General features: G+C 38.6%; 1 protein-coding gene across 2 annotated transcripts in view; it reads left to right on the plus strand.

Moving 5' to 3' along the window:
• The window catches only part of plcg1 (phospholipase C gamma 1), a 32,261-nt gene that overhangs the window by 2,781 nt on the left and 15,240 nt on the right, over window positions 1-14,240 (plus strand). For both annotated transcript variants that reach the window (XM_011477196.3, XM_011477197.3), the window contains exons 3-13: window positions 7,961-8,113; window positions 8,260-8,353; window positions 8,464-8,511; window positions 8,967-9,051; window positions 9,173-9,256; window positions 9,573-9,595; window positions 9,675-9,744; window positions 9,825-9,926; window positions 12,791-12,909; window positions 13,361-13,446; window positions 13,689-13,809. In XM_011477196.3, coding sequence (XP_011475498.1) covers window positions 7,961-8,113; window positions 8,260-8,353; window positions 8,464-8,511; window positions 8,967-9,051; window positions 9,173-9,256; window positions 9,573-9,595; window positions 9,675-9,744; window positions 9,825-9,926; window positions 12,791-12,909; window positions 13,361-13,446; window positions 13,689-13,809 — 985 coding nt within the window. The remainder of the gene's footprint in view (window positions 1-7,960; window positions 8,114-8,259; window positions 8,354-8,463; window positions 8,512-8,966; window positions 9,052-9,172; window positions 9,257-9,572; window positions 9,596-9,674; window positions 9,745-9,824; window positions 9,927-12,790; window positions 12,910-13,360; window positions 13,447-13,688; window positions 13,810-14,240) is intronic.

Consider the following 14,240-nt stretch of genomic DNA (forward strand, 5'->3'; position numbering starts at 1 on the left):
TTAAAAATTATACTCCAAATGACCCACATCAACATGGGGGACAAACATCTAACATAATAGGCCTCCACCTGATTGGTCAACAATGGGAAGGCGTCCATCTGATTGGTCAAAGCACAAGGGATTTATTTGATTCGTTAAATGCTTCAAGCTGCTAGAAGATTGTTTTAACACATTTTGGGTTTGCGATTTATTGCGATATTTGCCGTCTTTTGCGATATGCATATTGCAGAGCTGGATATTGCGATAACGATAAATTTGCGGTATATTGTGCAGGCCTAGAAAAGACAATATTTTTCTAGTAGTTTCTGGTCTCATCTGGTAGCTTTTATGCCGTTTTCTCCCCAATGATGACACTAACATAAATATTCATTTCTTCTTTTGATCTATTTAGTGTTAACTGGTTAAATAGTATTAATCAATTAGTTAATTAGTATTAATGAGTAATTTGGAATCATTTAGACAACAATGTCAAAGAGTCTGCTACAATATACATATTTAAAAGGAAACTGAACTAGCAATCATTGTCAACTTATTGTATATAATGCTGCTGCGGTCAAACCACTTAATGCTGTATCTTTTATTTCTCTCTGCTTGTGGGGCGTATATGGATACGCATCTGAGTTTATGTTGTTTATGTTTATTTTGGACACAGCTTCCCATTCATTTGAATGAGAAGGTGTGTCCAAACTTTTGGTCTGTACTGTTTACTAACACTTTCCACTAATATTACCATCAAATTCTTATATTATCATTTTATTTATGTATTATCATATTCATATTTTATTATTTTCATACTTTTATGCTTGGCTAAAATCTAGGACTCCTGATAACAAGCATCTGGGGTCCAATTTTTTTCACATCTATATTGTTAGGTGATTTGTTGTTTGTGACACATTGTGCAAAAATAAAACTAAAAAAAAAAAAAAACTAAAAAAAGTATAAATATATGGGATAGAGACTGAATCTGAATTCTTCCCCCTACGTCTACCACTTCTCTCTACCCCTACATTTAGCCATCCAAACGGAGAGTTATGGAAAAATAGTGTTTTCTAATTCAGAAGTTACTCCCACTCGATGACGTCATCGTTATTCGCCAGTCAGCTATGTTAGCGCAGAGCTACAAGTGCTGGTTAAAAAGGTCATGCTAAAACAAAAAGTCCTTACATTTATAGTTAAACTTCTGTCCATCAGAGCACACCCATAAGAAACCTGCCTCTCCGCGGCACAGCATGAGGCAGATCATCCCCTAGGCGGAGAGATGCTGAGCCCTCTTAAGGGTCAGCCCTTAAAAAAACGATTTTGGACAACCATACCCCTCCAAATGCCCCTTCAATTTGAGGGGTAGGGAGAAGCCGTAGAGGAAGAATTTGGATTTGGCCATAGACTTGTGCAATCTGGTTGCAAATCTTCTTGAAAGGCGCTGCTTAGAATAGAAAGATGTTCCTTTGAAACCTGTTTAGCACAACAGTAGTAGTAGGACATGTTTTGTTTTTTTCTTCTATTTTTAGCTTTTTTACTTGAAGGAGTCATCGCTAATGTTCTAACTGACACAGATCTCCCCTCTGATTTTCTTTTCAATCCAGAATCTAGCACCATAATTGTTTCCCACCTGTAATTTACCATACTTGCTGTTTTTTATCTCGATCAGTTGGGTTCAGTCAGCTAGAACCAGGACTTACCTGATCCAACCAATCAGATTTAGATTTTAATGGGTTACCATTGTTTAGACATGTGAAGGGGCTTTTGTATACATTTGTGTTTGGAGCCCTTTGAATGCTAATGAATTTGTGCTGAAAAGCACAGACAGACTCCTAATTCAGCCAAAGGTCGAAAAACCCCAGTTAAATAAAGTATTGTGTTGCTTCAGAGCTCTTTCTTGGTAAAGGGAATTGACACTTCATAGAGGCCATCATTCAGACAGAAATCCAGAGATTATTCAACTTTTTAGATGGCTCAGATTCATTGTGTTTCCACTTATATCTCTGAAAAACCGAACCAATGTTTTGTGCTATTTGCATCTTTGATCCATCTTAAGTTGCTAAATTTTTACCTCCACTTTTCCAGGTGTTTTTGAAGAAACATTAGTAAACTTGACAGCCCTCGTTTCTGGAAGCCGTAGTGCTGGAAACTGGAAATCTCAATGTAAAAACTACTTTCTGACTGACTTCAATTCAGCTCATTTATCTACAGATTAATTAATGACGGAGTCTGCTCTCGTCCGGCCACAGTTTGTGGAATGTCAGGTGCAGATATGAGTACACTTGTAAATTTAGGATTGCAATAAAACAATATCCCTTTAGGACTTGGTGTTGATTTAGTAATGTCTTAAAGTACCGGTACGTTCTTTTGCATGTTGGTTTGTGTAAATAGAGCTTTAATTTTGACATAATGGAGCGTAGAATGACTGCAGTGCTGACATCAACGTCAGCATCAGGAAACCTTTTAGAGGAAAAATCCTCCCCTGCTCTGTGGCAGGTGTTGGCCTTCCTCTGTTGAGTTGCTCTCTTATCAAAATCCCGAGTGTTTTGAAAATTTTAACCATATGTGGGGGATGTGCTTGCAGAAATGTGTACTTAACAGTGATTTTCACGAGCGTTGAATGAGCCTTATACATTTTTATTTATTTATTCTGCACCAGAATTGTGACTATTTTTATTCACTTAACGTCATGGCTGTTTCACAAGAGTTTAGCGTGATAAAATGACTGCTGCGTAAATGTAGATGAACAGATATGTTCCACACACACACAAAAGATCTATTTCCTTGTGTTTATGGTGTTTCTTTATGAGGGACCTGTAAAGGCTTCTTTCTCTTGGGTCACAGGATGTCAAATGCACAGCTGTACTCTGCTTTGGATGCAACAAAACAGGCCCACATGTGCAAGTGCCCCGAACTACCTTAGAATATAGGTAAACTAGGAAGCACGAGCAATCTTGGTTTTATTTTTTGTCTTTATTTGAGCCATTATGGCTTTTATACACTGCATGGCAACTCATAGTTGCTGTTTGATACTCCAGGGCAGGGTAGGATTTTCTTAAGCATGTTTTCATGTACAGAAATAGAATATCAAAGTTCTTTTTTAGAAGAATGTGGTGCTCTAGGTATGGTCTAGCCTCATTGTATTAGAGAACTGGATCACCCTTACATTACTTGCTTCCAGCTCCAATGAAATTAAGTCAATCCAGTCACAATTAGGACGTTGCCATGTTGGACATAGGGGGCAATAAGTAAGCATTTATTGGTCCTAGTCAATCTGAGTCATCATTTCTATGGCAACCACCCTTGCCAATTAGGAGTAAGCTTGTTGGAAGTCTTCATTTCTTCCACTGAAAGCTGGCCACACAAATTCTGTCAAACATTTTGAATGCTCAACACGAGACCACCTACTTTGATTGAGGCATCTGATTGCTCAGTTTCTTACTTGAATTAGTTGCACTAAAGAACATAAATCATGAAATGCATTCGGATTAGCAAGAACTTGTTAAAAAAAAGGGTGACATATATAATGACTGAGTAATAGATGTTAATTTCTCAATATAAGTCTGTGGGATTTTGGCGTCTTGGAGCAGGCGGGAACTTCCTGTTTGGTACGTGAGGGGGGAGGGGTTGCTCGATCCAGTTCTCAAATTCAGTTGATGTTTAGCCTCCTAAATTCTGCCTCTTGTGGCTCTCTGAAAAACTGAAAGCTGAGGGGGAAAAGAGCTAAATATGGGGTGAATTAGAAAAGAATTTTGTCCTTCCGTCATTGTGTTTGGATGTTTCAGTTGACTAAATTTGTCTTTTGAAGCATTACTTTGTAAGGTGCTTTATCGTCGGTACACTTTCAAAGTATTCAAGCAAGGGGAGAATTTCACTTCCCGTCCACTGGCGAACCACAGGATTTTGTTAACAGTCCCCTTATCTTCTTGGTCCATACCACATCTCTGAGCTCCATCATTCACTCGCATTGTTTTATCTAATTAGTTCCTAGCTGGTGATCCAACTCTTCCTGTCACTAGAGGACACGGCGGTGTCTTATGACATCCCTGTCTGCCTGATCTTTCCTGCCAGCCTTTCCATACATCCCAACTTCCCAAAATGTACATTTTTGACAAAATTCACATTTTGCCAGAATGACTGAAGATGTCATGAAAATATCATCTCCATTTTCCCGAATATACCCTCTACTTTTCAGTTTTTGTATTCCAACTTTTTTTCTTGTTACATTGCAATAATCTTAACGTCTGAATAAAAATGGTTGTCACTGTTCAGATCTCTGCCCTGGGTTCCTCTGGCTGCCCACGTCAGATTCAGATCACTGACTCCTGATTACTGAGTGGTCATCTCCTTCCAATCTGAAGATCCTCATCCATCTCCACAACCCTTTCTGCTCACTGAACTCTGCCGTACAAAAGCGAGCAGTACTCCGTGCTCCGTGCAGCCAAAGATCCCAATCTAAAGGCTTTAACTTTGTGATACCGCATTTATCAAATGGGTTTTCAAACTGCATGCTCAGCTGCCTCACATCCAATATAAAAGCCAATGAAACATCTGTGCCATAGTGTTCTGTGCATTCGATTTTAAACGAAAAAAGTCTTATTTTGACATTTTCTTTTACAATTTTGGTTGTTATGTACTTAATTTGTACTTCTCCAAAGCAGGATGTGGTTTCTTCTATAGGTGTTGACATAATTGCCACAAAGATAACGTTTTAATGAAATCCAAAAAGAGAGAGTGGTTCGTGCCTGACTCTAAATTTAACTTAACATACGCATGATTTCTACAAACATCATCAATCTCTGAAGAATTTGAATGATATCTGTAAAAAACCTGTATCTTAAATGTTACTGACAAGACATCACAAGCTTAAAAAACATAAATACAAGTCATAATTAGAAGTGAACCTAAATAAATTAAAAATGTGTGCTTTCTGTTGTATTTGAAAATATTACTGACAGTTTCTGTTTTTTCCCCTAAACTATAATCAAGGTCTTCTGTTAGATTTTTTTTTTCCAAATACAAAATTCATTTAAAATATTTTTGCTGTAAACAGATTTTTTACCTCACTCATTTGATTCTGCGTTTGAAGAGTTTTTTTTTTTCCTATACATTTTCTTTCAATACGTTTCTAAATTATGTTCATTCATGATTTAAACTTTGTCCTAATGGAGGCCGCAGAAGCTGCGGAAGCTGATCTCAGAGGGTTTTTTGGCCAGCCCATCACAGGGCCAACTTAATACAGTTTCTTAGACCCCTCTGAATTAATCAATATATTAAAAACACAAGAGATTTTTAAATGTATAAACATGTTGTAGATGTAAAACATGTTGTTCTCTAATAACCATATTTTCTCTCCATCTTAAAAGCTTCTTTAATATTGAACCTCCTTTATTATACGTTCTTCTTGACAATATCATGAATTGGGCCTTTGGCTCACCCCATAATTCTCCAGATTGGACATGAAAGCCTGCTTTTCGTGTTGAACGCTCCGTGGATAAATGGCTGCAGTTGATCAGTTCCAGGTTTAAAGTTGAAAAGGAGAACCCGATCCATTCAGCTTTTAGCAGGGACTTGTCAGCCAGTTTAACTGTATCTGGGGCAGTCTGAAGGTGCTGATATGGATCAGCTGATGCAGTGAAATCAATTGAAAGGTCTTAAACTGCAATATGAGCTACTTCTGCCTTAAGTAAAGTCATCTGATGGCCTGTTCACACAGCAAGCAGCTTTAGATTGAGTACGCGACAAAACCTCTCAAAATGTTTAACATTTTGGTGCAGGTTTTAAACATTATAAAGAAAACAGAAACTCTGTTACCTTTGTGGGAAAAGGGAGAAGGAACTGAAGCTGTGTGTAGATGGAAATCTCCCCTCTATAGTTATTAGGTTTCTGCTTTTAATTGAGAAATCTGTTTTTTTTTGTATGGGGGGGGGTGTATTTATTTAGGAAAAAAAAAGCTTAGGGAACTCTATTTTCTTAACATTTCAACTAAATAAATTAAACCAATCACCCTGTCAAAGCTGCTTTGCAAATTACAATTTGTGCTGTTTGAAATTTGGCCAAAAATAAATATATTTTCGTCTTTTAGAAAAGCAAAGAGGCACTTGTGTTTGCGTTCGCAGATGCAGTGTGTAGTTGACAAAGCACAGGATGTGTGGTTCAGGGGCAGGAAGAGGAGCAGGAGTTTGAAACCAAGTGAGACTCTTCGCCTTAGGTTCTTTATACTGTTGTTAATTTAACCTTGATAGGAAGATGTTGAAATACATCAAAGCTTACCATCTTGTCAAAGGTCATGCTATATATTAGATCAAACCAGATCAAATTTTTTCAGGGATCATTTCTAAAGATTACTTGCATACATTTTCATGCATGTCGGTGGCTTTCTTAAGAAATCTGCAACTCATGGTTTTATTCAATTGGCTTTCCTGTTCATAATGATCCGTAGTTTTTCATTCATCCATAACAACGATGGATCAATACTGGCATTTCACCAAAGAATATTTGTATTTTTTCTGCTTAGCCTCATTCTTTATTGTGATTGTGTACATTTGTGTTGATTTGACATAAAACGAGTTGTTCTACGGTTCAGAGCCCATACAATTTTGTGACCTGCTTGTGTTCACACACCTGCATAACCAGGTTACGTTTGGCTTTCTCAAGTAACCTGGTTTCCTTAACCAGAACAGGGGATCAGGGAAACCAGATTAGCACAGAAAGCAGCTTTCTCCTTCTGCAGGAATGTATAAGTGCACCCAATATAATTATATTGGTCACTTGCTGGTGTCAAAATTTGCACAGACACCCCTCTGATGATCTTTTGATCTGTTTTAAAAGCGTTCCCAGTAGTCTTTTAATTATGATAATCATTTTATGGCAAATTAAAAAAAACTGTGTCAATTTCTAGGACCTAGTTTCTGCAGAGTGGCAGAGTGAGTGAGATTGTTGGTGCAGGCAAGCCCGACCCCACATCCCGTCGTCAACTGTTTACACTGTCTCCCGCTAGCTTACAACCCTCAACCTAACATTACCGGAACAACAAAAATGGCGAGCAATATTGGAGCTATCCAGACGTTCAGTTTTGAGCCAGATGCCAGGTCAGATGAGGAAAACGAAGACGTACATGGATGTATTTGTCTGCGTCAGAATGGAATGGAGCAGGGAGCTTGTGGTCCGCCGATTCTACAGCTGTGTCCGAATTCTTTCACTACTCACTACATAGTGCACTATATAGTGCGTTCGCCATTTTGTAGTGCTGTCTGACTCTGCAATTCCGAAATCGAGTGCCCTAGAAATTCCCCACAAGTGTTTACGAAAAACCAGTGTGCATCGATGCTCACTAGATTGGTGAATAAAGACCACAATGCATTGCGTTAGAACAATTTTTGCGGAAAAAATTGTATCAAAATTATTTTTTAAATAAAAAATCAACGTTTTCATCCTCAGGATTCATAAATGGTCGTCGCAAAAAGCTCATATCAATGTGATTTTCACTTTATGAAATTGATGTCAGATTTGCCTTTTTAAAAAAAAGTACCGTTAGTAGTGAGCATGGTGTCCGAATTGTTTTTAAAATCCAGGGCATTAAATAGTCCCACACTATATAGTTTTTTTAGAAATTAGGGCTTAGGGTGGAAATTTGGACACAGCCTTCGTCACAGCTACACACTTTTTAAGTGGCATTCTTTTGTCTGCTCCTGATTCACAATGATTTTAATACAGAAATACTCCAAATTGCAGTTTTAAGATGAATTTTCTTTAAATGCCTCCTCGATCATGAGAAAATGCCACACACATTTCACTAATGTCTTTAAATCACAATAACTTCCAATGCTCTTTATCTTTGCATATTTTGAAACAATGGATATTAAATGATCAACTATAAAATTTTAAACTGTCAACATTTGAGAAAAGGGACACCCCTCCTCCCCTTTTGTTGTTGTTGTTTGCTTTGGTTTTATAAACTTCTCGTTGCCTGGCTCAACAGTTGACATCCGGGAGATCAAGGAGATCCGTTCGGGTCAGAAGTCCCGGGACTTCGAGCGCTACACAGAAGACCCGTCAGTACGGCTGGACCAAGCTCACTGCTTTGTCATTCTGTATGGCACAGAGTTTCGCCTCAAGTCCCTCAGCCTCGCAGGTATGCTCCACATGACGCAGACTCGAACAGCCGTGACGCGCTTTACTTCTTGTTGTAGCCTTATTGTCTTGAATATGAGTAATCAATGTTATATCTTACTTGTTTAAGCCCATGAATGTTAAACCCACCCATTCAACTCTTTGCAGCAACATCGGATGAGGAGATGACCATGTGGGTGAAGGGGTTAAACTGGCTTTTGGCTGACACACTGAAGTCCTCAACACCACTTCAAATAGAAAGGTATTGGGCAAAAACAGCTGCTAAAGTTCAAACTGTAAAACAATTGCTAATAGAAAACCTTTTACCTTTAATGTTTTTAACGGTCAGATCACTCGATCCTCATCTTTTAGGTGGTTACGCAAACAGTTCTATGCAGTTGATCGCAACAGGGAAGACAGGTAAGCAGTCTATTGTATTTCTTGCAGTTCTCTTGTCGTGCTTTTTTTTTTTTTAAACTCATCCTTTCAGTCATGAGAAACTATTGTCATTTGAAGTGCAGTCAAGAACAAGTGCTGCACCCAATTATTAGGTGTGACAAAGCTCTGCTGAGGTGTAGGAAAGGAACTGACCTCTCAGCCACACGCCAGCTGCTCTTCCTGCTGCAGGAAACAGACTGCAGAGAATGGAGGAGATGTGCAGAGATGTTTGTCTTTTACATCCCTGCTTTTGTTACGCTGTTGGGGTGTTGTCATCTTTGGCCCGAATTTCCAATAAGGAAGTAGAAGTGAAGCCAAAGAGAGCTTTTCTCCGAAAGTGTTTGCATTTTCACTTTGGACTTGTATATCTACTAGATTTCACTGACATGTCTTTTCAAGTTGGCGTGCATTTTCCTTCATACCTTTTATGCGTTTAGGATATCCTGTAAAGATCTGAAGAACATGCTGAGCCAGGTCAACTACAGAGTGCCCAACATGAGGTTCCTCCGGGAGAAATTTCCGGTAATCCTCTCCGACCAATCATAGAGCCCCTCACCACTCTGTCTCATTGCCTACTTACCTACTTACTTGCCTACCATTAGAAGCTTCTTCTTCAACAATGTTCTCTGGCTGTTTTTTTCAGGACTTGGAGTTGAGGAACGGAGACGTGTCCTTCAGCCAGTTTGAGCAGCTGTACCGTAATCTGATGTTTGATGCTCAGAAAAATGTAAGTGTAGTTGTGTGCTGTTTTTATTCCACATCACCCCTCACATGCCCCCCACCCATATGCGTGGTCTCAAATAGCTGTGAGATCAATAGGAGAAAATTAAAACCCACCAACCCCTTTAGCGCTGACCATTAGGACTCTCACTACACCCTGATCATCAGATGATGGAGCAGACAGGCAGGCTCAAGTTAGATGAAAAGGATGACCTCAGAGCCTTCTGTCCACACGAAGAGTCCATCCATCCTCACCACCAGCACTAAACGCACTGTAACGACGTCTTTTTGATTACATTACTATTTTCCCCTTTTCTATTCAGATGGAGATTCCACTTCTGCAAAGGTTGGTCAAAGCTAAACATGAATAGATTCTGGAAATGTTGTGAAGTTCATCTAACGCGGTAACGTATGTTCTCCACCAGCTTCACTGAAAGACCTGACAGGAGGATTTTACTAGAGGACTTCAAGAGCTTCTTGATTGAGTCCCAAAATGTAACAGAACGGTTATTAAGCATGTAGATTGCTTCCTGTTTATTGCACAGCCTTTTAAATCCTCTGTATTTTTGTTAAAGGAACTCTGGGCCACAGACAACAACAAGGTTCAGGAGTTTATGTTTGACTATCTGAAACAGCCCCTAAGAGAAGTGGAGCAGCCTTATTTTCAACAAGATGAGGTACTTTCAAATTTCTTTAGACCTTTTTTGTTGTTTTCTTTTTGCAACTACTTTTATGTTTTTCTGTTTCAACGATGGAAATGTTTCCGCATATTTTAGTCGGCGATATTTTCCGGCCAATGCTGTCGATGTGGGCAGCAGATGCTCTGATACTGATATTGATGTGAACGATCTTGGCCTAAAAAAAGCTTCTCCCACATAGTGGAGGTATTCATTCTCGATGATGCACGGCAGCTCTGCAGATCGCGAGGACGGCTTTTGTGGTCACCAGAAGGTTGTTAGGTTGAAGCAGCAGATGCTTGTACCACTCTTGCTGCCACCTCGTTGTACCTGTGGTTACTCTGTATTGTATAATAGGTGATCGGGCATTATTGGTTGTACTTTGAAAAGCTTAAAAATAACAGAAGAAGCCAACTATCGTGTATATCACAAAGTTAAAGACCAAAACACAGCAGACTTTATGTACCATTACATAATTGCAGATGTCAGAAATTGGCAGAAGGCAGAAATGCAAATATTGGATTTTACTTTAATGCTAATAATGTGAAGAAAAAAAGTTCAGAAAACTTAATGAGAAACTCAAGAAACTTGAAAGAATAAAACCAGATTTTTTCATTCATTTTGTTTAATTATTAACATGTCATCTAATGATTCTTTTCTACTACTGGTATAATCTTCGCAGTTTGATTATTTGATGCTTTGCCTTGTGGCAGGTTTTTTGTTTTTTAACTCACAGCTATGTTTTTCCTTTTTGCTGCAGTGTTGAAGGGATACTTTTAGTGTTTACAAAATTCTCTCCCAAGTCTTTTTTTTTTGTGTGGACAGCACAAGTTAAAAAATTAAGAACTGTTGATCTATTTGCCAATGTGATTTTTTGGTGAGTGCAAGGCATTCTTGCTCAAATGTCTCATTTTTACTTATCAAACACAAAGGAAGACGCTGCTCTGCATGCTATGCTGTTCTCACAGTTGGGTTAGTAGTTTGTGGGTTGAGTGGTGGCGTGCAAAGCAAAGAGGCGGAGAAAAACGGAGAAAAAAAAAGTTATTTTGTAGTTTCTACCTTCATTGAAGCATGTAATATTCCAAGAAAGAAGCTGCAAACACCGCTCTTTCTTTTAGTGAAATGCTGAAACTAGCTGTGCAAGCTTCTTCTTTGAAGCAAGGAGTGCCCAGGCATGTCAATGTTGTGGTTGTTTTCAGCCAACAACCGGGCCACAAATGTGTCTCTTTTTGTCAGACACACTTCTTGATTGTATAATAAAAAAAAAGGTTTAATAATCAAATATTTACAGTACACACTGAAATCTCCATAGTTAAAAATAACACAAGTTTGTTTGTTTTTAACTCAACTCCAAGGTTAAAAAGGGACTTACCGTACTTATTTCTGGGTTATTTTAACCCACGATAAAGACCTATATTGGGTTAAAAGGAAATCACTATATTTTCCAAAACATTTGTATTTCTCCGAAAAGTAACCCACAAATATATATTCCAACATAAATAACCCAAGAATTGGAAGTGTACTCTCAAGTGAAATCTATGAAATCAAATTATAACCTGTAATATTTAGGCATTTTCAGATTCAAACTGAAGTTATTAGTTTTTCAATGAGTAATGAGGAGACAAAATGAAAAGAAGTGGGAGTTACCAGAGCTGCATTTTTGTTAGGTTAGAAGTGCTTTGGTGGAAAAGTCCTGACAGCAGACCTGTGCTGGGAACTGGTAGAGATCCTGTAAGGACAGGAGGAGCAAGTGTGATGCAACCATCGCGAAGTTCCAGAAATTCTGGCACGCGCGGACACAAACGTACTGATTAGTCATTTCATGCATGAATGGATTTTAACATGTCTGGTGGCAGCAGAACGGTTCCCTATGGACTTTTAAGAAACCTCAATAAAGAGCACGGTGGAATGTTTGAAATGACTTCAGGAGTTCATGTTGACAACATTTTCTACTTCAATAACAATTGTGTAGAAGTATTAAAGGGTGAAGGCAGATATGTATAAAGAAATTAGGGCTACACAAAATGAGGAAAATCCTGATTTGTGATATTAGAGATCAATATTGTGATGACGATATAACTTGCGATACATGAACGAATGGCAAAACAACAAAATACATCATTTTCCATTTCACTGCAACAGTTTAATGGAAAAAAGAGTCAACATACCTTAAATTATACTCCAAATGACCCTCGTCTACATAGGAGGCAAACATCTAAAATAAAGGAGCTCCATCTGATTGGTCAACAACGTCAAGGCGTCCACCCATTTGGTTAAATGCATAAAGGGATTTATTTGATTTATTAAATACTTCAAGCTGTCATAATATAGTTTTAGCACATTCAAGGTTACCATTTATCGCAATTTTTGCCAACTGTTGCGATATGCGTTTTGCTCAGCTTGATATCGCGATAATTTGCGATTTATTGTACAGGCCTAAAAGAAAATGAATTCCTTTATTTAATCAGGAGCAGACAAGCTCCCTGCTTCGCTCTGCAACAAGGAGAAGAGGGGCGGAGTTGCTCCGCACCAGCGATCCGCCCACAACAGGGGCGAATTTCCAATGAATCACTGCTGCCCTGCAGAAACAAAGTCTTACAAATGACACAGGGTTTTTGATTTATCATATTAATCATAATAATCTTTTCAGCCAATCAAATAGCTGAAAAGATGATCAGATTTGGACTTTAATGGCCTTGATGGGAAGTTTTTTTTTTTAATGTGCGTTGTTTCAGTTCAGATCTTTTAAAATTTTGCCATCCCAAGTTATTTACCAGACTCTAGTTTTCTGTTTTGGTGTCTTTCACTCCAGTCCTGTACAGTGATTAAGTTCTAACTTTACCCCTTTCCTCTCTTTGGTGCAGTTCCTCACATACCTTTTCTCCAAAGAGAATTCCATTTGGGATTCCTCCCTAGACCTAGTCTGTCCAGAGAACATGAACAATCCTTTGTCCCACTACTGGATCTCCTCTTCGCACAACACGTAAGGATGGCAGAATCCTGCTCACATTTCCCTCTGCCAGTTGTAGTCAGAGAATGCTTAAATCTGGAATCTCTTTTTTGTGTGTGTGACGTTTCCTTTCCAACAATTCTTTTGAATTTGCCTCAAACACAAGAAAAATATTTTATTTAGCAATCGTGCTGCAAAGTTTGTACTTAGTGGAAAAAATATTGTTTCCTCTCATTGTGAAGTGTGTGAAAGGCGGTTGGAATGGTAATCTTTTTTCTTGGATACTTACTCCAAAATAGCAAAGCAAACATTTTCCCACTTGCTTGCTTGCTTGAGCGGTGTGACAGTAACAACTGTTGAGAGGGAAACGGCCCTTCTAATGCTGCGGTGTTGTGTGTTTCTGGTGCCTGACACATAGGTTTCTTTAAGATTGACTTCAGAAGTTTGGCTGTTAATAATTCCTATGCCATGTGATTATTTTTAGCTACCTGACGGGAGACCAGTTTTCTAGTGAGTCATCGTTGGAAGCTTATGCTCGCTGTCTGAGAATGGGCTGTCGCTGTATTGAGTGTGGGTAAACGCACAACCCCACACATGCAAGACTTTTACCCTCACACTGATTTATTTAAATTCTTATGTCACACATTCATGTATTATCTGCTTGCTAATGCTAAACATTGATGCTTACAGTATCTTTTCCTGACCTTTAGAGGTTAGCAAACATGATGTCAGCGTCATTCCTTCTGCTTTCTTTTGGGTTTTCTATTCGTTCTTGCATGACCCTCTGATCAAATTCGAATGTTTGTTTACAGTGGACTGCTGGGATGGTCCAGACACAATGCCAGTCATCTACCACGGACACACCCTCACAACAAAAATAAAATTTATTGATGTCCTGACGACAATCAAAGAACACGCCTTTGTCACGTCAGAGTGAGTTTCAATAAGTCAAAAAACCCTCCCTGTTTCTTTTGTTAGCCTTCCCCGATGATAGACAATTGTTAAGGTGACGAAGATGAAGGGACATTTTTCACATGCCAGGGTGACGTTGTGTGTTTTAGTTCAAAACATTACATAACTTTGTGTCCATCTGTTCTTTTAAAAGTCCTAAAATATTATAAAAACAATTACCTGCCAGATAAAATGCCTGATGGTGTTTAGTTTACCAAAGAAAAAGAAGTATTTCTAGGATGTTCTGCCATATTTTAGTAAACTGGTCCTACCAGACGGTGCGTGTGAATGTAAAAATGCAGGTACAACTAGAAAAGGCTCCAAGAAAAAAGTTTTTGTGGTGGTTTAAAGCAGAATGTAGAGATTCTTGTGAAAAGTTTGACATTGTTTGCCACGGGTGCTTATAACTTGGC

This window comes from Oryzias latipes, chromosome 7 (assembly GCF_002234675.1).
Source record: "Oryzias latipes chromosome 7, ASM223467v1".
In the NCBI taxonomy this organism is placed as follows: domain Eukaryota; kingdom Metazoa; phylum Chordata; class Actinopteri; order Beloniformes; family Adrianichthyidae; genus Oryzias; species Oryzias latipes.